General features: G+C 51.8%; 9 protein-coding genes and 1 non-coding gene across 10 annotated transcripts; 7 read left to right on the top strand and 3 right to left on the bottom strand.

Annotated features, from left to right (window-relative positions):
- The first annotated feature begins 386 nt into the window (after positions 1-386).
- Positions 387-1,657, top strand: V8C40DRAFT_232912 (uncharacterized protein). Its single transcript, XM_083213239.1, has one exon. The coding sequence runs from the start codon at positions 749-751 to the stop codon at positions 1,157-1,159; it is 411 nt and encodes a 136-aa protein (XP_083077841.1). The 5' UTR covers positions 387-748; the 3' UTR covers positions 1,160-1,657.
- A 2,308-nt stretch (positions 1,658-3,965) lies between these two features.
- On the top strand, positions 3,966-6,466 carry V8C40DRAFT_232906 (inositol-3-phosphate synthase INO1). Its single transcript, XM_083213237.1, has 3 exons — positions 3,966-4,282; positions 4,375-5,839; positions 5,893-6,466. Exons 2-3 carry the CDS (start codon positions 4,515-4,517, stop codon positions 6,200-6,202), a joined length of 1,635 nt encoding a protein of 544 aa, XP_083077840.1. The 5' UTR covers positions 3,966-4,282; positions 4,375-4,514; the 3' UTR covers positions 6,203-6,466.
- Positions 6,467-6,961: 495 nt separating this feature from the next.
- V8C40DRAFT_272473 (MRC1-like domain-containing protein) lies at positions 6,962-10,924 on the top strand (the record flags this gene model as incomplete). The annotated part of the gene is made up of 2 exons (XM_083220361.1): positions 6,962-9,849; positions 9,904-10,924. 2 exons carry the CDS (start codon positions 6,962-6,964, stop codon positions 10,922-10,924), a joined length of 3,909 nt encoding a protein of 1,302 aa, XP_083077839.1.
- A 1,888-nt stretch (positions 10,925-12,812) lies between these two features.
- V8C40DRAFT_96329 (ankyrin repeat domain-containing protein) lies at positions 12,813-14,837 on the top strand. The gene has a single exon (XM_083223667.1). It carries the CDS (start codon positions 13,093-13,095, stop codon positions 14,812-14,814), a length of 1,722 nt encoding a protein of 573 aa, XP_083077838.1. The 5' UTR covers positions 12,813-13,092; the 3' UTR covers positions 14,815-14,837.
- Positions 14,838-15,229: 392 nt separating this feature from the next.
- V8C40DRAFT_t41 lies at positions 15,230-15,315 on the top strand. Its single transcript has one exon. It is a non-coding gene; the product is annotated as a tRNA-Val (tRNA).
- A 111-nt stretch (positions 15,316-15,426) lies between these two features.
- V8C40DRAFT_232897 (beta subunit of N-acylethanolamine-hydrolyzing acid amidase-domain-containing protein) lies at positions 15,427-16,932 on the bottom strand. Its single transcript, XM_083213236.1, has 2 exons — positions 16,225-16,932; positions 15,427-16,173 (listed from the first exon to the last, which is right to left on the bottom strand). The coding sequence occupies exons 1-2, from the start codon at positions 16,821-16,823 to the stop codon at positions 15,519-15,521; spliced, it is 1,254 nt and encodes a 417-aa protein (XP_083077837.1). The 5' UTR covers positions 16,824-16,932; the 3' UTR covers positions 15,427-15,518.
- Positions 16,933-17,129: 197 nt separating this feature from the next.
- V8C40DRAFT_232895 (ABC1 family-domain-containing protein) lies at positions 17,130-19,690 on the bottom strand. Its single transcript, XM_083213235.1, has 3 exons — positions 19,097-19,690; positions 18,862-19,012; positions 17,130-18,791 (listed from the first exon to the last, which is right to left on the bottom strand). The coding sequence occupies exons 1-3, from the start codon at positions 19,423-19,425 to the stop codon at positions 17,457-17,459; spliced, it is 1,815 nt and encodes a 604-aa protein (XP_083077836.1). The 5' UTR covers positions 19,426-19,690; the 3' UTR covers positions 17,130-17,456.
- Positions 19,691-20,115: 425 nt separating this feature from the next.
- Positions 20,116-20,839, top strand: V8C40DRAFT_261503 (uncharacterized protein; the record flags this gene model as incomplete). Its single annotated transcript, XM_083219269.1, has 2 exons — positions 20,116-20,427; positions 20,492-20,839. The coding sequence occupies 2 exons, from the start codon at positions 20,116-20,118 to the stop codon at positions 20,837-20,839; spliced, it is 660 nt and encodes a 219-aa protein (XP_083077835.1).
- A 10-nt stretch (positions 20,840-20,849) lies between these two features.
- V8C40DRAFT_232892 (Pex19 protein family-domain-containing protein) lies at positions 20,850-22,732 on the bottom strand. The gene is made up of 4 exons (XM_083213234.1): positions 22,189-22,732; positions 21,947-22,113; positions 21,220-21,882; positions 20,850-21,163 (listed from the first exon to the last, which is right to left on the bottom strand). The coding sequence occupies exons 1-4, from the start codon at positions 22,367-22,369 to the stop codon at positions 21,065-21,067; spliced, it is 1,110 nt and encodes a 369-aa protein (XP_083077834.1). The 5' UTR covers positions 22,370-22,732; the 3' UTR covers positions 20,850-21,064.
- On the top strand, positions 22,733-24,299 carry V8C40DRAFT_232889 (E2 SUMO-conjugating protein UBC9). Its single transcript, XM_083213233.1, has 4 exons — positions 22,733-23,313; positions 23,387-23,547; positions 23,615-23,638; positions 23,700-24,299. The coding sequence occupies exons 1-4, from the start codon at positions 23,279-23,281 to the stop codon at positions 23,951-23,953; spliced, it is 474 nt and encodes a 157-aa protein (XP_083077833.1). The 5' UTR covers positions 22,733-23,278; the 3' UTR covers positions 23,954-24,299.
- Positions 24,300-24,535: the final 236 nt, after the last annotated feature.

Here is a 24,535-nt window from a genome sequence, read left to right as displayed (position 1 = left end):
GATTGCGGTGTGGATGGGCATCGTCTTTGTTGTGCACAGAAGGAGGCACGAGTTGCGAATGGAATACGAGGCGAGGTGAGGCGAGGCTGGGCAACAGCTGCTACCAACAAAGACTTGAACGGTTGAGGGTGTCGAGCCCCAGCATCAGCTCCCAACTCACCTACACCTACACGCACCTGAAGGCCCGTAGCACATGGAACACGGCGCACAGCATCTTTGTCACTTGACGGCACACGAATTGAAACCCTAGACAAGAAAGTCGCCCGCACGACGGACCGTGGTAGGGCAGACCAGACACCGCGGGCGAGGGTCCTTACGACCGCTCCCTTGGCAGGGAAAGGCCATACTGTACTCGTATGAGTTATGTACTCGTAATATCCAAACGGGCCTCTTGTCGTATTGTCATCGTCTCAATCGATATCCACTCCCTTTATTGTTTGTCAGTCCAATATCCAATACCGTAAGCCAGCGGCCGGTGTCCAATTCAGACTAAGGGCAGCGCTGCAGATTCTCCTGCTCAACGCATCCCCATGGCTCTTCGCGGTGCAGACCAAACAGGTGCTCAATTCGCCATGTTAGCCTGCCACTAACTCCGTATCAGACGGACTAGCTCGCTCTCCACCCGTTTAGTCAAGACTTCATTTCATCTTTCCCATCGCCGTGAAGATTCCCACCTCGTGATCCCGGCAGGCTGTAACAAACAGCGCACCAAGCCCGGAGCGTTCACTGAAACAAGACAGCTGCGTAAATGAGGCCCGCAGTAGCGCCAATGTTGCTCGCTCTTTTGGGTCGCGTACCTTGCAGGGAACCCCTGCCAGATTCCCTGCAGTGCCTGTGCGTTCAAGTTGGTGTTGATAAGGGGGGGAGGGTGCTGAGGGGATCAAAATGGATCAAATCCATGGATCCATTTTCGGGGGAGGGACGGGAGCCTCAGTGGTCAGAGGGTCGTGCTAGAGTCGCCAAAGGCGCTATAATCAAATTTCCATGCCCACTGAAAGACCCCCAATCGACGTCGAAGGATCCATCCACACCCGAAGTAGTGCACAAGTGCTTGTACCAGATGGTCGCTCATGCACTGAAACCATTGGACGGCTGTCACTCCTCTTCATTCTTCAGCCTTTCACGTTTTCTTCTGGACCGTATCAAACTCTCCCGGTAAGCGCCCCTCGACTCGGCCGGCTGTTTCGCGTGGAACATTGTTTGAAGGCTGCAAAGAACAGAGGCAGCACGTGGACATTGGCTCTTTGTCTCAAATGAGGCATGTGTGTGTGATATGGACTGGGAGATACAGGTACCGGTCAAAGAGAGAGACAATGAACGGCAGCTGTTGGTTGGTTCCATCGCCCGCATGACAAGAATCGGCGCAGCTTCGGTTCTACAGCGAATGCCCTCTGCTATGCCCACCTGGGAAGCGCAAGGTGACGAGGCTGGCGTTGCGTTCCGCTGCCGTGCCCGTTCTCCGCACAGCACATCACCGGTGTCCTCATTTCCTCTTTCGAGCCCGATCGGTGATCATCATCTCTGTTCGGTTGCGTTGCGGCGTATCGTTCCTCCACAGCAAGTATGGGGTACTAAGCTTGTATGATTTCACCTACTAAAGTGAGCTGCTACCGACGGCCATCCTGGCGGGCCTCTGTTTTGGGTTGGCCACTGACCCTGGCACGTCGCATGAGGCGGTTCAGCGTCTCATCCAAAGCCAGCCCTGGTCGGTGTGTGCTATTCTGTACTCGTACAGTCCCCAAGTGGCTCTGAAGAGAGGATCTTCGAAGGACGGGAATTTCACCACTCGAGTGGCCTTTGTGAACCAGCACTAACAGGCCAAATAACTTTCTGTGGAAGAGAGAATGCTCACGAAGTCGAGGTCGTGTACTTGTAAGCTCGCGTCCATGGCCTTAGTCACATACGAGCACTCTCCTGCATGTTGCGTTCTTTATGCGGTAGTACTTGTAATACTCGCGTTGCCTTGGCTAATGCTCCGTGGTTGCAACACTAGAAGATATCCCTGGAGATGCCGTGACCAGGGGGTTTTGACAGTCCAGCCACTGCCGTGCGTAGGTGCAGTATCTCGGTCTATCTGCGACATGACACGCTGTTTGAGCTTCACTGTTTCGGTTTCATGTATTTCCGACCAGGTCTTCGTGCCCTATGTCATCTGAACAATAGCTCAAGGCACGTGCTCAATTGCCGAACCACAGCAGATCAGTTCAAGGCTGATGCACGGGCAGCTTTGCGTACAGCGAGAGCTGAGTGAGAAACGACTCTACGCAGGCCATGTCGTTGGTTGCACTTGGTATGCCGTCTTATCATATTCCCCTGCCTGCAACCATACCTACTCGTTGGATGCTGCCTGGGGTACCGTACATGCACCAAGTATGACAAGGTGAAGCACATGTACGAGTACGGAGAACATGTAATATGGCCGTCCCAACCCAGAAAGATAGGTAGGTATACAGGGTAGCGGCACGGATGCATTTTTCCAGTCCGTTGAATGCCAAGTTTGGGCACACAAGCATATTGTCATTTAGCCGTGTGCGGTGTGTGGTAATTTCCTGTTGACGGTACAGCTTGTGGCCACCTATATTTCAAGAGGTATCGTTTACCAATTGAGCCATGGACATCGATAGAGCCAGAACATATACGATACATAACCTGCAGGAGGATGCCAGCATGCCAAGCCGCCAACTGTCCACACACTTTGTCGATTGCTTCGTGTCATCGTGCTCTACGTGTTTATCCGGGTTGCTTCTGACTAAAATATTGCATTGAACACTGGCTGTCAGCTTCATGACCATTGGGGGGGGAGTGATTGGCAGCTTTGTTGCGGTTTCGGTATGTTCGTACATACACGATGCTCCCGGCTACGATATATCACCCAGTTCCTTGCAGGCAAAATGCCCCAACAGACGCAATAAATGCGGTCAGGAAAGGCGGTCGATGGCGATCTCTACCCAATGTCTGCATTAGCACATGTCAGCCAATGCGTACTCGTGCAGGTACACACAGCTACTCGCTCACAGCACGCGATCTCGGGCCTCAAGGTCCGCATGGATCCGCCGTTTGCGACCGACTTCACCCGCACTGAGCAAGGCGGGCTGAGTAAAGTCAAAGACTAAGAACAGATAGCACAAGAGCTCCCAATGGCTCCAGACCATTGATGGGCCACTTTGGGGAACCCGAGCAAACGTCCCCCCACATTGATTATCAGGTCCATTACGGAGTACAGGACTCCGTAGTATGGAGGGTCTAAAGTACGGAGAATGATGAGCAGTGTGGATTGATTTTGCTGCTTGCATCATGCCAGAGTGGCTGCCGAGGCCCGGTCGCTTAGCTGAAGTAATAATAAAAACAAACAACGAGCATGAAAAACGAGAATGTGAAATAAAGGCGGAATGGATTATGATGGAAACGAACACTTATTGAATATGTCCTCCGTTTCGATAGGAAAATAGGTGGCCTCCGGCTCCGGGGTTGCGAGTATGTACATCGGCTAATGCATGATGTGGCCTCGTTGACGGGCTACACCATGGATTTCGGCTCGGAGTTGCTCCCTCCCTACCTTAATTCCCACGCGCTTATCGTGGCTGAAATTCAGCACATCTAGCCCGTACCTTAACTGCTGGAATTCGTCATTAGTCCTTCCTACAGTAAGGTACCTTAGCTGAGATTGAAAAGCAAAAAGCCATTAAATCTTTCTGCTAAGCCGTGGAAGCTTCCATGGACCCGAAGTCCGTCCGCGTAGCTCAGCTCACCCCGTCCTATCCGGGCTGCCGTCGACTTCAGCAGATGGTTCGCTGGCCGCCCAATCATGACATGCAATGTAATTTGATCCTGCAGGTCCCAACATGAGCTGTTTTTCACCGCCTTGTGCGCGGGTCAGGCCAAGCCCGATTTTCAAGCCTCCAAAAGTGTTGGCCTATTAGCGGTGCTAGACACCTTTAGCGCTTCCGTTGTATCTGGACGCGTTGTCTTTTAGAAGTAGACCCTGAGCCATATTGAGCCGATGTTGACTATAAAGCACCAAACCCCTCCCCCTGCTAATCTAAAGAACCTTTTTTCCCCTCTCACCACAAAATTAAAACTCAAGTTCACGTTGCAAACAAGCCAACAAGCTTCAATCCCTGAATCTATTCAGAAACTTTTAGCCAAATAGCTGTTTTGCTGCTGTAATCTTTGCTCACCAAAACCCCCTCTATCCCACCTTATTACAGGTTTACAGTTGGTCGAGGAGTCAGAACCTCGATCACACCAAAGTCGACAAGACGTTTTCCAATCTCCTTAACTCGTATGTGTTTCCCCAGCAAGATGAAAGGGCAGGAGGAAAAGAAGAAGAAAAGAAGTCGAAAATTACAGTTCAATGGGCTAACCTTATCCCAGGATTCACCACCCGTTCGCCGGAGCCCGCTGCTCTGCCTCTGGAGGGTTAGCGGACTCGACCTTTTCCAAATAAAGGTCGATTTTAGAGAAAAAGAACCCGTACAATCCTTCAACTTCAACTAGACCAAGTCTCTTCCGCCATGGCTCCCCACGCGGAAGTTAGCACGGGCTCCTCGAACGGGAACGGCTATGCCCATCGCCAGACGGCGTCCACTGGTGCTGCTCCGAGCACCTTCGTCGTCAATTCCCCCAATGTCAATTACACGGACTCGGAAATCCGATCCAAATACACCTATCGCACCACCAGTGTCGAGACCGACGCCAATGGTAACTTTGTGGCTACTCCCAAGGAGACGCTCTACGACTTCAAGGTCGACCGCAAGGTTCCCAAGGTCGGCATGATGCTTGTCGGCTGGGGTGGTAACAACGGTACCACTGTTACCGCCGGTATCATTGCCAACCGACGCAACCTTGTTTGGGACACCAAGGAGGGCGTCCAGGAGGCCAACTACTACGGCTCCGTCGTCATGAGCTCGACCGTCAAGCTCGGAACTGATGCCAAGACCAACAAGGAGATCAACATCCCCTTCCACAACTTGCTGCCCATGGTCCACCCCAACGACCTTGTCATTGGAGGCTGGGACATCAGCTCGTTGAACTTGGCTCAGGCCATGGATCGCGCCAAGGTCCTTGAGCCTGCTCTCAAGGCCCACGTCAGGAAGGAGATGGCTGAGCTGACTCCCCTCCCCTCCATCTACTACCCTGACTTCATTGCTGCCAACCAGGAGGACCGAGCCGACAATCTCCTTGAGGGCTCCAAGGCTTGCAACGCTCACGTTGAGCAGATCCGAAAGGACATTCGTGACTTCAAGGCCAACAACGGTCTTGACAAGGTCGTTGTCCTGTGGACTGCCAACACTGAGCGATACGCCGACATCGTCGACGGAGTCAACGACACCGCCGATAACCTTCTCAAGGCTATTGAGCAGGGTCACGAGGAGGTTTCTCCCTCCACTGTCTTTGCTGTCGCCTGTATCCTGGAAGGTGCCCCCTTCATCAACGGCTCGCCCCAGAACACCTTTGTCCCCGGTGCTATTGAGCTTGCTGAGAAGCACAACGCCTACATTGGTGGCGACGACTTCAAGTCTGGCCAGACCAAGATGAAGTCGGCTCTTGTGGACTTCCTCATCAACGCCGGCATCAAGTTGACCTCCATTGCCAGCTACAACCACCTGGGCAACAACGACGGCAAGAACTTGAGCTCCCAGAAGCAGTTCCGCTCCAAGGAGATTTCCAAGTCCAACGTCGTTGATGACATGGTTGAGGCCAACAGCATCCTGTACAAGAAGGGCGAGCACCCCGACCACTGCGTTGTCATCAAGTACATGCCCGCTGTCGGTGACAACAAGCGTGCCCTCGACGAGTACTATGCTGAGATTTTCCTCGGTGGCCACCAAACCATTTCGTAAGTTATCTTCACTCGTCAATATCTTTCTGAACCCTAACTAATGGCAACAGGTTGTTCAACATCTGCGAGGACTCTCTTTTGGCCTCGCCTTTGATCATTGACCTCGTCGTGGTGGCTGAGATGATGACCCGTATCCAGTGGAAGGCTGCTTCTAACGACGGCCACGAGACCTCCGAGTTCAAGCACTTCCACAGTGTTCTGAGCGTCCTGAGCTACATGCTCAAGGCTCCTCTCACTCCTCCGGGAACCCCTGTTGTGAATGCTCTGGCTAAGCAGCGTGCGGCTTTGACCAACATCTTCCGCGCCTGCGTTGGTCTCGAGCCCGAGTCCGAAATGACCCTTGAGCACAAGCTCTTCTAGATTATTTCTAGATCAATTCTGACTATGGAATTCACAATAGGCCCAGGGGGCTATGAGCCTGAGGAAGGAGGACATTGGCACATTGGACAGTCTTTACCGGATACTAGATAGCTATAAAAATGGCAGAATTGGGCTCACCGAGCTGATACTGCTTAGCAGACAATTGAACCAAGCAGATTTTGCCACCAATTAATGTTCCATATCAAGCTCTGTTCGGTGACCTTTAATAACCTTGTAGAATGCAGTACAAAAGACATAACACTTGATGCAGTAGAAGAACCAAGATATGTGAACTACTTACCTATAACTACCTTCTAGGTAGATAGAGTAAATATTCTTTCTTATGAATAACTGGCCATAGCATCGCTTGGCAGTTCGCAGTCTTGTTTATTTTGTTTACCGCTTGGGCATTTATTTCAATGCGTAAGAGCAAAATGAGATCGACATGGTACTCCACGTCGATGTTTTGGTGGTATTTTCGCGCTAATCTTGTATGCGGGGAGACGACAGCTGCAACAACTTGTAGGTCACTCATTGTAAGTGCTGCGCGTGGAAATGCGTCGCGTCGGGAGCGCGTAAAATGTTCCCCACGCAATTAACGTGTCCCTGCCACCACTTTTGTACTTTGTGCCTGTGCAGCCCTGGAGACCATACCATACCATGTCTTGAGCAATTTTGATCAATTTTACAGTATTGTTAAAGATTCAAAATCATTGCCACATAAGACTTTGAACTCTTGGCTGGTCGTTGGTATCGACAATGACTTCGCTACGCTCTACGACGCCCGCATCTCGCGATGCAACTCCAGAACTACTGACACCGCGGTCGAAACTCAGAGCGTTGCTTGCGACTGTGGACGGCAGCGACGACGAGGATGCGGCTCCGATTGGCGTACTAAATGCAACATCACCAAAGAATATCACAGCTGCCAGAAACAATGCCGATAGCTCAGACTCAGAATCAGATGTCCCAGTCCGACCACGAGGAAAGTTGGCTGGACGAATGCAGGGCCCCTCGGACATATCAAAAGAACCGGAGACTACGAATGCCGCGGAAACTGCAAGGGACCGCGTTAGACGGATGCTGGAGCAAGAAAAAGAGCAGGCTGCGGAGACGATGGATACCGAGATGGCAGATGCCGAAGATGTCGAGGAAGAGGATGAGCTACCCGTAGCTCCACGGCGATTGAAGCGCCGTGTTGCGCAGGACGACGCTACAGATCTTCCAGCTAGATCACCAAGTCCTGGACTTTTTGTATCTTCGCCATCACGCCCGTCACCTACAAAGGGGCCTCAGAACCAGCCAGAATCTGAAGAAGACCTACCGACTGTCAAATCAGATCGCTTCAAAGCTCTGGTGGAACGAAAACGACAGGAGCGTCTTGCGAGAGAGGCTGAAGAAGAAGCACGAAGGGCAGAGCGCCGGGCTCTACAGGAAAAGCTTGCCTCCGAGCTCGAACAGCTGGATTCCGGAGATGATGATGGAGGTATAACAGATGACGAAGGGGGCCGCAGACTGACGCAGGAAGCTCGTCCAACGAGAAAAGCGAGCAAGAAGGCCCTTGAAGATATGAACCGCGAGACTCAGCGAATGGCAAGAAACATGCAGCTCGCCCACGAAGCCAAGACACGAAAAAAGCTCTCCAAAGCCAGTTTATTCGAGCGTTTCAACTTCAGGCCAGCCGGAGAACCGATGCCTGTGGAGCCTCCAACAAACAGTTCCAGCAGACCAGTATCACCCCCAACCGATGCGGACGCGAACAAAGATACACCACCCAGCTCACCCCCTGTCGGGGAGAAGCAGGATTCTGTTCAGGTCGACGACAACGCCGCCGCGAATCCAGACCCGAGCGCTGAACTCGCGGAGGCCTCAAGCTCTACAATCCTAGACAAGGGCAAAGGACCGGCTATGGACGTTGAAGAGCCAAGCAAGCCTGCAGAAACTAAGCGCCGGGTGCGAGTGAGAATACCAGTTCCAACTAAAGCTGCCGCAGCAGACTCAGATGATGATCTGGAGATCACGACTACATCAAAAGACAGAATGAATGCTGTTTTCAACAACATCCCGTTCCGGAAAGCGCAGGATTCACACTCCATGCTAGCCCTGCGAGCTCTGGCTCATGTTACATCACCGGGCAAAGAAAATAAGCGCAAGAATGAGCGAGATGCAATGACTCCCGGCGAATTTCAGGCTAGTCTACTGCAAAAAGCGAGAGAGCAAGCGAGGTCCGAGCGAGACCGGAGACTCGAGCTGCTCAAATCCCAGGGTGTAGTCATCCAGACTTCGGAAGAACGAGAACGACAGATGCAAGAAGTAGAGGATATCCTTGCTAAAGCTAGAGAAGAGGCCCTGCGAATCAAGGAGGAGGAGATAGCCGCTGAGAAGAAAGAAGGAAAAGATGGCGGCGAAGCAGACCCTCTGGCTTGGGATGATAGCGACGACGAAGAGTACGAGGGTAATGATGCCGATGAAGAGGTGTCTGGTGTGGAACTTTCAGGCTCTGAAGAAGACGAGGCAGGGGACGAGGACGAGGATGAAGATGTCATTGCAGGCTCAGCCATGTTCGAAGCTGAAGCGGAGGAGGATGCAGCATCTGAAACGTCAGAGGTCCTCCCTAAGCCTGATGCCAATGAGATAGAAGGTGGCGACGACGACGATGAGGGTGTTGAAAAAGTAACACCTATGAAGAGAAGGCGTGCACGGAACAAGACTGCTGTTCTATCTGATGATGAAGCTGAGCCTGCCGTCGAAGCCACGCCGAAGTTGAAGAGGACTCCTATTAGCACGGCGTTTCAGTCGCCCGCTGCACCGACATCTGTGCTGCGATCTGCCAAGAAGACGTTTATTCCTGGCCTTCCTGTGGAGGGGCCTGCTGGCCTTAGCCTTACCCAGATATTTGCAGGAACCATGGATGAGAACCAGAAGAGCCAAGACGAACCGACACAGTCAATGATGCCTGATTTCGATGATTTTCCGGATTCCAACTTTTCGGCTACCATGGATGACAATGCTGACGACATGGTTCTCGACTCTCAACGGGATGAAAGCCAAGGGGTAACTCAAGCTATTCAGCTCAATCTTGCACAGTCACAGATGCATGGCTTGGACAGCCTACTCCGGGACGAAATGAACTCTCAAATCTCAGACATGGTTGAGCTCTCTCAAGATGGAGGGCTCCAGAGGTACACACCCCTGAAATCGAGGTTTGTTGAACCTCCGCATTCTACCGTGGAGACCATATCAACAGACCAACATGGCGATGCAATTCAGAGTTCTCCACTCGTACGCAGAGGAAGGCTTCGACGAAAGATGGAAATGTCATCTGTCGATGAAGATGTTGCTGTTCCCATGAGCGGCGAAAAGGGAGGAGAGACGGAAACGACACCATCAAAAACTGCGTTTAAGGTTCTCCAAGATGCTGCTACTGAGCAAAAGAAGAAGATGCTCATTGAAGAGTTCAACAAAAAGAAGAGCAAGGCAAAGGAGATGGTGGAAGAGCAAGCCGAGGAATCTGAGGATGAGTATGCCGGACTCGGTGGAGCCGATGGCGAGGATAGCGACGACGAATTCGATGCTTCTCTACAAGACATTATCGATGATGCGGCTGGCAATGACGAGGATGCTCGCAAGTTGGCCGCGTTTTATGCGTAAGTGTCTACTCTATCTACTTCTAACAAAGAAAACGACTAACCCCCTTGCAGTGACCGAGAACGGATAAATGACGAAAAGGAAGTCGAAAAGCTGTACAAGGACATCACATCAGGCATGCTTCGCCGTAAACGCGGAGCCGACTATGACCTCTCCGACTCAGACGACGGCGGAGAAGCTCGACGGAGAATGAAGCGTCGGCAATTCGCCAAGATGCAAAAGGCATTGTTTGCTGATGAGCGTGTCAAGAAGATGGCTGAAAACCCTGGCAACCAGGCTTTCTTGCGCACCATTGAGGACCGTGGCAGTGACGACGAGATGGACTTTTTAGAAATTGTCGACGCACCAGCTTCGCAAGGAGAAGAGTCTCAGTCTCAGAGCGAACAGCCTGAACAACAGCCGCCGCGAATTGTTCCTGATAGCCAACCACGTAAACCGCTGGGCAGCGCTGGTGACAACAGGGCTCCGGCTCATATGAGACGAACAAAGGATGGCAAGAAACCTTCCAACATTGGCGAGGTTCGCGAGACACTCTCTGATCTACTGGAGGATGGGCGAGGCAGCTCTGTTATTCCGGCCACAGTAGTTGGCTCAGACAGCGAGGACGAAGAAAGCCGGCCAGCATCTCGGGGGAACAAGGAAAATCACTCCCCTGCTTCCCGCCGCACCAGGAATGCCGTCGTCGATCGCATCAGCCTTAAGCGCAACGCATCGTCTACCTTGTCTTCTTCCAACCGCCCTGCTTTTGCTGCTGCGGGGGCCTCATCCTCGTCGTTCAAAGTCCCCGCTTCGCTTCTCCGCCGCGCGACTACCAACTCGTCGCTGTTGTCGACGGCTAGCACGTCGTCATCCTCGACGACAGCGGCAGGTGGATCTGGCAGTGGGTTTGGTGAAGAGGCCAAGATCAAGAAGGGCGCGGGCAAGAAGAGTGGCATCAACGGGTTTTCGAGAGATAACGAGAAGCTGGCGAGGATGCAAGAGAACGAGCGAAGGAGGCAGGAGAAGAAGGTCCGTGGGGCGGAAAGCAGAGCGGGACTTGTTGGAGGGTTGCTTGGTAAGGGTTCGTTTGAGTAGAGGATGCATTTTTTTACGTGTAAGCTGGCTACATGATGGAATATTTGGTTGTTTGTATGGCGTTGGGAGGGGGTTTGTGTTCAAGCACAATGGGATTTGGCGTTTGGGTATGGGACTGGATAATGATGCTCAGCAGACAAGGTTCTAACGCATAGTGAGTCCGTTATTAGTTTAGCTGTTAGAATGATGATGAAAGATATTTGTTGAAGTTGTTTTTCTGAAGTCTACCTGTTGATTCCACCTTTGGTGACCAACTTAGTCTAGAGTTGGTTAATCTCTCGAAGGCTCCGAGTTGGCCATCAAAGGTACAAGCAACGGGTCTTAAGCTCCCGGACGCCTTGCGATGACACCGAAAGGCCTCACACGTGGATATCAGGCAAATAGCAACAGGACAATGTTGATTGGATATTGAACGACGTGTCATGGTATAATACGGAGTAGGCGCCAGAACACCAGAGCTGGAAAGGTTAGCTGTCCAAATCTTCCAGGATGCTTATCTTCCATCACTTTCCCCCCTGCCATGGATTTGTCTCAGACCATGAACATCGGCACATTTCTGCTTATGTTGCTGTCTAATAGCCGTTGACCGCCACTATGAGGCATGAAGCGGATAACGAGAACACCGACGATTCTCGAGCTCCATACGCAAGATGGAGTTTATTCCGTATGTTAGAAATAAAAGCTAATGGCAGTATATGCAATACGACTTGTAGTCTTCGTCGTTGATTGATACTACCTGTGATACTACTGCTCGTACTAGCTAAGTAATAATATTGCTCTTAACGGCTAGTAATATACGCATCCATATGCATGCAAGTTCCCAACCCGATGGCTTCTAATAGCGGATACGACCCGGAAAGACAGACAAAAAAAAGGGAGGCCGCGATATCTGGCCCTGCATCTACTTAGATTTTGGACCCGGTCCTGTGGCTGACAGGGATAGGCTGGAGCCGGGGCGGTCTGTGCCGAAGCACCAGCTGTCAGACCGGGACTGGACATGTCTTTGATGGTCACAGGTGGCTTGCAGCAAATGATATTGGATGTGCTGGCGGTGGTGGTACGGGCGTTTAGATGTCAAGGGATAGAGTGAGAAAGAGGTGGTGAGAGAGAATGAATGGATGTATGGATGTTAGAGGCAAGTTTGACCGAGGTCATTCGCTGTTTTCCCAAGTACACACGGCCATCTCGGGGTTAGACTGGTGAGATTGAGCACTTTTTTAATAGACTTTGACTACCAAGCTCACCAATTTCTCATAGCTCGAGCATCGCTACCCATAGCTCAAGGTAAGCTACGAAGGCATCCATATAATTAAGGTCGGATGTAAGCTAAAGTGGCACGGCCATGTCTTGTTTTCGATTACATTGGGTGTACTAGGGCTGCAGCTTGCATGTACAAGGCATGTACGGTCTGTGAAGTACTCACTACGAGGTACGACCTGGATTACAACAGCACTACCAAAGGTACCTTACAGGTGTTCTTTGCGATGTGCATTAATGGGCAGCATGTACTGTATATGTACTTACTTTTTCTTGCGGTGCCTTAGCCGGCCGGGTGCTGTGTTGTGCTTGTATCCGTAGGCAAGGTAGGTGCGGCTGAATGGGGATGAGAAAAAGGAAAGACAAACCAAGGCCGGCCAAGGCGAGGCAAGGGAAGAAGGAATGAACGCTGGTTCCAATGATTTTATAGACAGCCTTCTCTGGTCTCCCCGCCACTTCCTCCTTTTCCCCTCTTTCTGGGGTTTCATACCCATTTCAGGCTTGTGAAGGATCACGGCCCATGAGCGCATACGCGACTAAACCGCCTACTAGTGGTATATCGAGCCATCCTTCGCCTTTGTCGATTATTATACTTCACTTTGCCGGGTGACTTGTCTATTTTTGTTTCTCCCTTTTCATAATCCAAAAGACAAAAAGACCAATTAATACGGCCATACCGAGTTCGGGCTCCAAGCTGACGGCGGGCTTATGCTTCAGCCCTTTTCATCGACAGCAGCTACCAATTTGACTTTGGCTACAGTGACATCACCGTCATCTTTGCTAAGGCGGTTTCTGTACTCATATGAGTGAGAGTCGTGGAACCACCGAAACGCCCAGTCGCCAGAACCAGAATCAGAATTAATCATCATCATCTTCTCTCGGTTGAAGCGACAATAAAATAAAGACTCACAATGAAGCTCGACTCTTTTCCACCGGAGCTGATTCACAATGTTGCCGACTTCTTAGACCGGCAGAGCGAAATCAACGCCCTAGCTAGGTGCAACCGCCGCTTATACGCCATCACCAACCCCTATCTGTACCGCAACAACGCCAAATCTTTCCACAGCGGCGCCCTCGCGTGGGCTGCGAAAACAGGAAACAAGGAAACGGCAAGAAAAGCTTTGGAAAACGGGGCGGACCCCAATGCGTGTCAAAAAGGCGACTACGCTGCCCTTCGATGGGCCGTAGCGCAGGGCCATCTGGACATTGTCAGGCTGCTGATCGAGTATGGCGCTGCCTTGAACGATTCAATGATCATGGGAACGGCGGCGGTCCACGGCTTTGACGACATTATCAAGCTGCTCCTCGACAGCGGAGCGGACGCAAACGCCTTGGGATATTTGGGTAAGACGCCTCTCCTGTTTGCTGCACAAGAAGGCAACGAGAGCACTTTCGAGCTGCTCTTGGAGCGAGGGGCCGACCCTTTTGCCAAGTGTGTCGCTGGGTCTTCTGCTTTGTTTCATGCCGTTGACGGTGGGAAGTGTAACATTCTCAAGAAGCTGCTGGATCTCGGCGTCGACATGCTTCAACCTGACTATGAGTCAAGAATCGCTCAGTCCCACGCCGCAGAGATGGGCAGACTGGATGCCCTTCAGCTTTTCACCCAGCGAGGCGTTGGAGTCAACCAGGCCGATAGAGAAGGTCGGACGGCGCTCTCGTGGGCGGCTCGCAAGGGGCATCACGAGCTGGTCCAGTATCTACTCAAGAACGGCGCATCCGTGCATGCCACCGATATCTGGGGCCACACACCAGCACTGCATGCGGCAATGACAGGAATGACGGCCATATTGGAAACGCTGCTGGATAATGGCGTCGATATCGAGTGCAAGGCCGGTGATAAGCGGACCATGTTGTCGTGGGCTGCCGTCAACGGCCACGTCAAGACGGCACAGTTCCTGATCGAAAGGGGGGCCAACATGGAGACGCTGGACAAGGACGGGCGATCACCGCTTGTGCTTGTTGCCAATGCCGGGTCGGAGAACATGGCCAAGCTCCTCATCGAAAAGGGTGCGGATGTGAACTCGCATTACGGCCGGGGATCACCGCTGTCGCTTGCCGCAGCCCGCGGGCATGTCGGCATGGTCAACATGCTCTGCAAAGCGGGCGCTTTTGTCGAGTTTCCTACAAAGAAACGATGGACACCACTGTTCCACGCGGTGACGACGCAGAAGCACGCCGTCGTCGACGTTCTCCTTGATCACGGGGCTGATCTGGAAGCCAAGGACGAGGACGGCAGAACACCGTTATTCTGTATCATTACGCAAGCCGGGGGCGACATGTTTGATCATCTGATCCGGAGAGGCGCCAAAATTGATGTCAAAGATACTCAAGGCCGGACCTTGCTCACAGAAGCGGCGAGCTGCGGCCACAGCAAATACGTCGAATATCTTCTAGAGCATGGCCTAGACGTCAACGAGGCGGACGCGGTCGGCCTGACGCCGCTACACTGCGCTGCCATCTATGATGCGAGAGGTTTGTTTGTGCAACTGTTGGAATATGGTGCCGATCCTGACTTGCAAGATGCTGATGGGTACTCGGTGTTTGAACGGGCGAGGTTGCAGGGAGGTGACCAGGAGCTTATTAAAGCTGTGGAGGGGTGCGCGGATCATCCCGTGAAGCGAAGGAAGTATTAATTATACCAATATCTGAAGAGATACGAGCATGGTATCTCTGTCTCTCTATCTGCATTTCTTTTCTTTGTTCTGGTGTTCGAGATCCTGGACGAGTCGAGGCTTGGGAATGGTTGGCGTGCTGCGGAGTTGCAAAATTGGGTTTGCCCCGGATGATCTGTACTGGGCGTTTTGGGCCGATTTGCTTTTTGGAATTTGCAATCTTTTCATAATATTCATGAATCAATGCCACATTCATGCCTTGAGACAAAATATATAATGGAAGAAGCGACTGGTAGGATTCCGTCGAGTTGCCGTATCCGGAACGGACCCGGAGAGTGGAGCCCGGGGCTTCGGACCCTTTGGGGGGGTTCACAAATCCACAAAGAATGGCATCATGAGTGAAAATACCGCACCTGTCTTGCATCAAATGATGACTGGTTCCGTGGTCTAGTTGGTTATGACATTTCGTTAACACGTTTAACGCCACCGAAAAGGTCCCCGGTTCGAGCCCGGGCGGAATCACCACTTTCTTTTTTTGCACTTTTTGCTTCGTGAACCAAAGATGCTCTCTCTGTATCTATGTAGAGTATCTAGTAGATGTATGCAATGTGCCGTCCATTGATACAATAGAACGCATCACGAGATTAGATCTAGATATGATAGACGACTTGAAGTGCTTCGTGAATCATTTCATCGCCATAACACTACCAACACCGGCCGACACTTTATATCAGTTCCTCAACGATTTCGCTCTCCTCGAGGTCCTCATCGCCTCTCTCCAACCAACGAATAGTCCCGGTGCCCGGATCCATAATACACCCAAAATGCGTACATTCATTCATAATGGGATACGCCTTCACCCACTTCTGCAACGTCTGTTCGAAAATCGCCGGGCTTTCTCTTCCCTTTCCCTTCTTGAATTCACGTTGTTGTCGCTTAGCCAGCGCGGTCCATTTGCTTAGAATGCAATCCTTTCGCTCTTCGCTTTCTTCGACCAAGGTTTCCATGCCTAGGATTGAACTGCTCTCCTTTTGGATGTTTGCTTGACTTGATGGGTCTGTTGGTGTGAAATCGTGGTTTGTGTGTACGATGAAGTCGGTGGATGATTTGGTTTGCGCGTTGACGAGATCTTTTTGAATTACGGTTGTTTCTGTTCCGGAGCAGAGGATTATATAGCAAGGAGCGGAGCGTGTTTTCGTGATGGACTTGGTTATGTTGGTAATGGTTGGAGGATGGTGTTCTGGGCGGAGCAAGTGTTGGCGGAGGACTGATGATATCGATGGTTGGACACCGAGGAGCACGAGGCTCTGGTGCATACGAAGGGATATGGCAGAGCAGTTGTGAGTTGGCCGGAAGTTGAGTGACATGGAAAGATTTTGCCTGGAAGATTGTAAGCTTGTAACCGTACCAGAATTCCCGAAGAAGGCCTACTTCACGCCGGTCAACACGCCGACAAACCCAGCATAAGTGACCGTCCTCGCAATCACCGTCTCAGGCTCCTTTGAATGTGACCTCACAAACTCCAACACAACAAGCACGCTCCTCAACTCAGGCATCCCCCAGTCCAGAGTACGAAAATGCATCATCCTCGCCCTCGGCTCCGTATCGGTCTGCTTCTCCCCCAGATGTGTCTCTCCCCCCTTTCCCTTCTTTATTCGGGTCAAAACACCACCGCTCGTGCATCCCAACAGAATATCAAGCAGCAAATTAAAAGCAACTAGAAAATGCATATCCACTCCACTAGCCTTCGAAATGCCCACCAATTCCTGCGTCTCTTCAGACAAATACACCCGCCGAAGAATGAGTAACGCCGCAAACTTCACAATAGAGCGTAGAAATGACCATGGTAATACTGATTCGAGGACTGTATCGAATAACGGCGTGATTTGTTTCATTCGCGGCGCGAAATCTGTGGCTAGTTTGACGTAACGCTCGGCTGGAGGAAGGGAGAGGTCGATGCGATACGTGGGGATGGGATCATCCTCCTCCATGGCGGAATCGGCTACCAATATTGAGCGGCGTGATGCCATACTGGCGTTTGAGTGTTTGATGTTTCTCAGTTTGTGTAATGGAGAGGAAGAAACGATATTGGAAGGCGGTTTGTTTTCTACGGTTTAGATGATGGTGGTTTCTTTAGCCTGTTCAGATTCACGTTGAGAGCAGGCAGCAATGCAGCGGTTGTGAGACGGATGACTCAGGTGGTAAAGCTACTGGGTCCAATCAAGCATTTTCTTTCAGCTGCTGAGGTTGTGATTTGCTCTCTAATAATGTTGGGAGAAGGTTCACAAATGTTCGTACAGTTGGTAAGGGTATCACGTTGTTACTGAACTTAAAAACAGTTGATCCGCACTATCATTAATCTAGCTAACTTGTCGACATCCAAATCGCGTTCACTGTAGATATCCTCTTTTTGACAAAGATTAACAAGAAAAAAAACTTTTGAATTACCAGTGACACGGCGTCTAGCATATCTCATAAAATCGTCCAGTGTCAAAACAACGTATGCCCATCATCTCACTCCCTCTGCCTTCGCTCCCTCCATTTTGGTGTAGTATACATACATGAGCTGCCAATTCTATCAAATTCTATATTCCCCCCAAAATGCCGCCTTCTTTTGTTTGCCCTTCTAAAATATTTGATAATTAAGAGAGAGCAATTTAGTTCTACTGCTCCTGTCTCAGCGGCCCGCCGCCAAATTCTACGCCCCGCAGACCCAGCATCCTCTTGATTCCTAGCCACAGCTCAAACGCCTCCAGCTTGAGCTCTACCCTGACGAAGCCGATCCAAGCGGTCAAAGCACGCATCACGTTTGGGGGCCAGAGCATCGATCCGCTGCGGACAATGTCCTCGAGCTGCTCGTGGAAGACGGTCCGAGTACAGTATCTCGCGAGAATCATAAAAGTGCGAATGGGGCCCTGGCTGGTGTGGAGGTTCTCATCTAGGCTGCGCGTCAAGTCGTTGGTCTTGAGGATGAGAAGAATGATACGGGGGACTCGGCCGAGCATCTGAACAAGGTCGACGATGAGTCCTTCTTGCAGGGCACCGCTCATGTTCTGCTCTTCGTCTGCGCTTCGGGTCTTGAGGATGGACCCTTCTTTGCTGACGATGCTAAAGTCGCGGCCCGTGATGGCGGAGGCGAAGAGGGGGAAATCCTCTTCGCTGATGCCGGCTACCTCGTGAGCGTACTTCTTCATCCGGTCCATGTCTCCATCAATCACGGCGAGCCACATCTTGGCGTAAGAGCGCCTAAGGGGGAGAGGAATGTCGCGATACAGGCCGTGGTCGTAGAGGATAATGTCAAAGTTGGGGCCACGGCCAAGACCGCGGCGGGTGGTGTTTTTGCGGATGGCGAGGTTGCCGCCGTGAGGATCGCAGTGCAGAGGAGCTCCGTCGCCGAAAATCATCTCGTTGAAGATGCGTGCCAGCGTTGCCGATACTTCGTCGCGATCAATGCCGTTCTTGTCCAAGTATTCGAGATCATCTGGTCGCCGGCCGGATTCGCAAGCCATGACAAGAATGCGCTTCTTCGCCCACATGACCTCGGGAATGACAAGAGGCAGCATGGGGAGTTTGGCGAAATGCGCCTTCATGCGACGGGCATTTTCGGCCTCCTCCCTGAAGTCGAGCTCCTTGGGTAGAGACACATCCATTTCTGACGATAGCCACTCGAGGTCGTACTCGGGGAAGAATCGCTTGAGTGTCGAGAAGGTGTATCTAGTGAGAGCGAGATCGAGAGGTGCCCAAGCTTCCAGTTCAGGGTGTTGAACCTTGACGGCCACTTTGCGCCCGGTGTCTTTCAAGGTTGCCAGGTGGACTTGCGCAAGTGAGGCGGCGCCAATTGGTTCTTCGGAGAATTCAGAAAAGTAGTCCCAGAGATCCTCGTTGGTGTCCTTCCGGAACATATCCTGGATGGACGCAAAAGAAGAGACGGGGCATTTGTCTTGCAAGGGTATAAACGTTGTCGTCCACTCAGGAGGTAAAAGGTAGTTCATGGCACTCTGTCGCCGGCGTGTTAGTCGTTTCTTGTCCGATTGGATGTTAACCAGGGTGATTGGATTGTCTGCTTACTAGGTGCTGTCCGAGCTTGATGAAGATGCCGCCATTCTTCTCCAACACCTTGAGGGTTCGCTCGGCGCATCGCTTGTGACATGCTTTGAGTACCTCATCTTGCCGTTCCTTGTCATCAATCGTGGCCTTTGTGTTTAGAGTCGTCCGGTAACTATCCAGCCTGAGTTAGCCCACCGTCGACCAGCCGCAACGTGTCTCCTCCCTTGCTTCGAGACAGAGCGAATGCGCCACTCACTCATTGATGCAGACCGCCAGCGCAGCAACGACTCTGCCAGTCCTCTCTGCGGCCTCGTAGCTGTTCTTGATCTCGTCAGTAAAGGCCAGCGCCGCCGTACCGGCCGCTGCTCCGGTCGATGCGAACAGAATCAGCCTGGCATTGGGCCCAGACTTTGCACCGCCATTTGCATGTGACGACGACGACTGGCCCGAGACAAAACGTCGCGCGATAAACTGTCGAGGCGGTTTAGTGCGAGCCAATTGAACGCGACAAGTCGAGCAAGTCCATGTTTGTGTTCGGTTACCGATGCGGGCTGTCGCAAAGGTCGATCTAGAAAAGACGTTCATTTGTGGTGCCGAGGGGGCTCGTTTCAAAGTCGTCGACCGCAGTTCGGCATTATAGTATCGTGGCGAAAAAAAAAAAGACGAGAGAAAATGGTATTACATAAAGCGCCTGCCTTTCGCTTCAGAGAGAATCAAAGGAAAGAAGAAATAAGAAAAAAATAAAACAATTCAGGCGCTTTTGGCGACTATCATGGCGCAATACCGAGTAAGGAGGAAGAGAGGGAAAAAATAGGAGACGGACTTTTGTTGGGAGACCCTTGGATTTTGCGGTGGATATTTTGGCGGCTTTCGACGACATCATCACCAGATTTTGCTGCCGGGCGCTGATTCGCCGGTCCATTATCGGCCCTGCTGATCTCGGAATTGCGACCACGCCAGAGGCGCATCATTAGTGACACGTGACTGCGCGCCTGTGTACCGCGTCTCGAGGCGTGTTGAAGTTGCCTCCAATTAATGGGGGGCCGAAACATTCATAGTATTTCTTTATAATACCACTACTATATCATATCATACATACAAAAGGGGATTTCGACTCCGTGAAACCACCCAACGCTCTATTGAATTTGAATATACCGTTGGCTAACACTCTTGACCAAACCAAGACTCTTGGTTTACACGGGACTGGACTCTCACTCTGCGTCCTTTCACTTCATGCAAACCTCGCCAGACAAAGCCGCTCCAAGCAAAAGCAACATGCTCTCCTTCACCTCAAAGCCAGTGCACTCCTGGGACAACCGTCCCGCTGTCTCTTCTCCTCTATCATCATCGCCAGTTCGTGCCTCATCACCTCTCTCAGCCGATGAGCAAGCGCCATGCAACCCTCGCCAGGTCCAATCTTCGCCCATTCGGCCCATCAATTTCAAGTACCAAGCCCGTCCTGCTCGACCAAACCCCGTCATGAGGAGACGAGAAGAAACCCAAGAGCAGAGACGAAGGAACTTTCTGCAAAATGTTCGCCAAAAGGCTGAAGACAAGTCCTGGCAGAGGAGGGACATTGAGGGCCAAGTAAGCTTCAAGGAAACCGACGCCGCCGTGTTGGAGATATGGGTCACTGACAAAACTGCGATAGTTTCTGAAGACAAATTGGCTTGCCAATGTCGGCCGTCTGTCTTATGACGCGCCCTCGTTCTCCGAGGCCGATATCGAGGATGCCATGGCCTTTTCCCAGGAGGCCGAGCAGTCGCAGATGGACGACGACACGATCCCAGAGGAACTCGTGGAAGAGGAGCATATGCTTACGTCTTACGAAGAGGAAGTATTGGCCCGTCGAGGGTCACAGCTTCCGACGCTGGTTGAGGATAGTGATGAATACGACGACATTTTTGCCGAGCTTATCTCGAAAGAGCGACAGTTTTCACAGCAGCAGCAGCGGCAGCAGCAATCTTCACAACCTTCAAGTCAGATGGATATTGATTGATTGACTGGTTGGGTCATCATCATCTTGTCTAGTAACGTTGAACGGTCAAGACGCTTGTCATTTGGCGATATGGAGTTTTGGTAATCATCTCGGGACTCTCGGAAGAGTCTTTCACAGGCGTTGGATCGGCGGTGAAATGTGCTTGCATTTAGATTGCGCACTATGGGTATATGTATAAATGTGCGTGTATATAGTATGGGTGCGCCACGGCTACATGTCAATAATTTATTGCGGAGTGCACTGGTCTTCTGCGCCATTAAAGGCTTCCTGGGCAGAGGCCATATCACCAACCAGGTCTGACGGCGGCGATCCTGCCGCTTGCATCTATGATTTGTTAGTCCCGTGGCTACTAGAATTGCCGTGGAGAAATCGAAACTCACTCTTTGCATTCTGTCCACGATGTATTCCCTGTCTTTCGCGTTGGAGTCCGAGTAGGTGGGCTCGTTGAATTTGGCCACAATCTCCTCCACAATCGTCTTTTGCTCCATATATCTCTTCAAGTCGTCAGCGGGAACCGAGTCCTTGTTCTTGGCAAGCCAAGCAGGGAACTTGTCATGCAGCTCCTTCATCGGCTCGTACAGAATCTCCTTGTTTGTCAGCTGCTCCATCATGCCCATGAGCATCTTGGAAAAGTCCTCTTCGCTGCCGCCGGCAAACTCGCCAGCCGTAAGCTGCTTGAGCATCTCGGCTAAGAAGTCGTCCTCGCCGCCCGCCGCCGCTGCCGCGGTAGCCTGGTCGCCAGACGACTGCATGCGCTCCATGGTACGACGGATCGTGTCTTGGAACGCCGCACCGCTGGGCCCCTCGGTAGCTGGCTGAGAAGGCTTCGCTGCGGCGGCGGGGGCAGCGGCGGGAGCACTCGTAGAGGCACCTGCAGTAGTACTCGCAGCGGTGCTCGCAGCAGTGCCTGCAGTGGTGCTTGCGACGGCTGGGCTTTTGTCTTTGCTGCTGGTTTGCTGCTCTTCCTCATCAGCCTCAAAGTCTGCGCCCATCTCGGCGCCCATCTGCTTAAACATCTCTTCAAATTGAGCTTGTAGTTCGGGCTGTTGGAACAAATTCGGTGTCAGTACTACGTATACGGCGGGCAGAGGGTAAAAGGCGACATACGGATTGCTCCAAGTTGGCCAACAGACCAGCTATGCCTGCTTGCATCCTCTTGGTAACCTCTTCTTCTGACATATTCTCGTAGTCCAGATCAGCGGCCTCCTCTCCCTCCTTTAACGTGTTGTCGTTGATCATCTCCTGCCGGACAGCCTTGAAGCCGTCGAGTAGCTCTAGACATTGTTCAAGTTAGAATATAGATTCGTAGACAATTGGAAAGCTTTGTAAAGCAGGAATAGCAACTGTACCGTCGAGATCATCCAGATCTTCTTCGTCTGGATCAGGGACATCGTCGTCTAGATCGTCCGACACAGTGGCCGCAGGCGGTGCTGCTGCCGGAGCCGCTGGTGCTGCCGGCTGGACATTCTCCTGCTTTGCCCCCGTTTCTTCCCGCTTCGCCGTATCTGCCGCGCCTGACGGAGAGCTCATGGTGCTTCGCTATCACGATCGAATGCCGTCGGTACAACAAGCTACAGGCGCAAGATTCGGTATTCTCGAGGTTTGGTCAAATAGCTGCGGCGCTAATGGAGGGGGTAATAGCGTGTACAACGGCCGGGAAATGCAGGGAAGAGGTCGCGGCTCGGGTCGCTTCCTGGAGGGAATTGCAAGAAGAAGACAAAGAAAAATCGAATTCCGGTATGACGGTAACACCAGCAGTATCCAAAACAGAAAGGGTGCGGCTGTTGCAGGGTCTGGAAATGGATAATGTAGCCTTGCGCGCCGACAGCTCGTGTCTATAAAGTTACAAGCCCGGCCCGTGCTTGGTGACATGCAGCCGTCTTAAGCTGAATGAGCCGAGGGAACAGAACGGTGCCCCACGATTGCAGCTAGCAGCCTGCTTCAGTGATCCAGCCCGCTGTAGGGAGTTCCCCTTTAGGCCTGTGATGGCCTGTAAACTGGTCGCTATGCTGCTGAAGGGCATGCGGTACCCCGCCACCACAGCTTGATTGAGGCTCTGCAACGCCCATTTCTGCTTGGCTGCAAGGAACCTTGAACTGATGAAGAGATCTCTGCAGTGAACATCCCTGGCCATCTCCGTGGGAAACGCACTAGGCAGATCGCGGCGCTATCCGCAGCCTTACGCTTTGGCAGCTTTTATTTTTAATCCGACTGTTGCTTCTTTTGTCTTCCATCACCCCATTCTGCGCGCAACAGTCTTTGTTCTTTTTTTCTTCCTTCACCACTAGAGTTGAACGGGAGACGTTTCCTTTTTTTGCGCGTGCAAAACTCGTCACCTGCGGTAGACTTTTTTTTGGGGCCAACTTGCCTTTACTATCAGGCGCTGTCACGACCTGGTCTCGCGACTCGATTGTCGATCTCTTGGTCTAGCATTCCACCATGGCTCTCTGCCAGAACAGATTACAGGAGGAGCGGTATGTGATTCAAGAGTCATGGTTATCAGCACTCTAGGAATCCCCAAGGCGCTGACTGGTATACAACTGTTAGGAAGCAATGGCGACGTGACCATCCCTTTGGCTTCTTTGCCAAACCGGCCCGGACAAAGGAGGGAGTGCTCGACTTGAAGAACTGGGAGTGCGGCATTCCGGGCAAGGAGAAGACCATTTGGGAGGGAGGCCTGTTCAAGATCAACATTGCGTTCCCCGACGGTGAGTGCTCGCGTGCGCGATAAGGTTGATTGGGCAGAAACTGACGTTCGTCGTGCTTCTTCTTTAGAGTACCCAACAAAACCCCCAAAATGTAAGACATGAAGGAATTCCCCCCCATCTCTACAATCTACAGCATCTAACCGAGTTCGCAGGCAAATTCGTCCCTCCGCTGTTCCATCCCAACGTCTATCCCTCGGGCACCGTCTGCCTGTCGATTCTCAACGAGGAAGAAGCATGGAAGCCGGCCATCACGGTCAAGCAAATTCTTCTGGGCATCCAAGATCTCCTCAACGACCCCAATCCCGAATCACCCGCGCAAGCCGACGCATATAACTTGTTCAAGAGAGACAAGGCCGAGTACGAGAAGCGTATCCGCCGCGTGGTTCGCGAGAACCCGGCGCCGTAACGGTCTTGTTTCGGAGAAAAGGGGGGCTTTTTTAGATGTGGAGGATAATCCTTACTGAGAAGATTGGCCATGGCGTTGGATGGGGGGCAATACCAGGACAAATGATTTTCAACTCTTTCTTTTTTTTCCTTTTAGCAAATATCATGAGAGATAGTCATGGCTATAGTCGGCATGCCAGAACGCCATATGGAGACTGATTAGATACGGGGGTAGCATCGGCGACAGATTCCAAACATTAAAGACGATGACTGTTTGCTCGGTCCGGTGGAACGGCGTTCTTGGTAGATACTGGCACGTTAATTAAATTAGTAGCATGAGAGAAGAATTTACAGTACGCTATCGAGACTAGGACGGACTATGGGGAAGCATCTCTACAGCAGAGTGAACCACGGTAAAGCGTAAAGCCGCCCTTTGTTTGACATCATCAAGGGCACACAAGCGACAATCAGCGATGCCTGACCCCAGTCCGCCACGTGCATTTATTCCATCCTGATCTAAGCTGAGCTGCATAATAGCTTTCATATGAATGCCACGTTACCCAAAAAGTATACTACTAGTTGGCTGTAAAGGAGAATCATGTCG

This window comes from Trichoderma camerunense (genome assembly GCF_050948025.1).
Source record: "Trichoderma camerunense strain CBS 138272 chromosome Unknown V8C40scaffold_2, whole genome shotgun sequence".
Classification (NCBI taxonomy): Eukaryota; Fungi; Ascomycota; class Sordariomycetes; order Hypocreales; family Hypocreaceae; genus Trichoderma; species Trichoderma camerunense.
The sequence above is the reverse complement of the archived record's forward strand: the minus strand, read 5'-3'. Positions and strand labels throughout refer to the sequence as shown.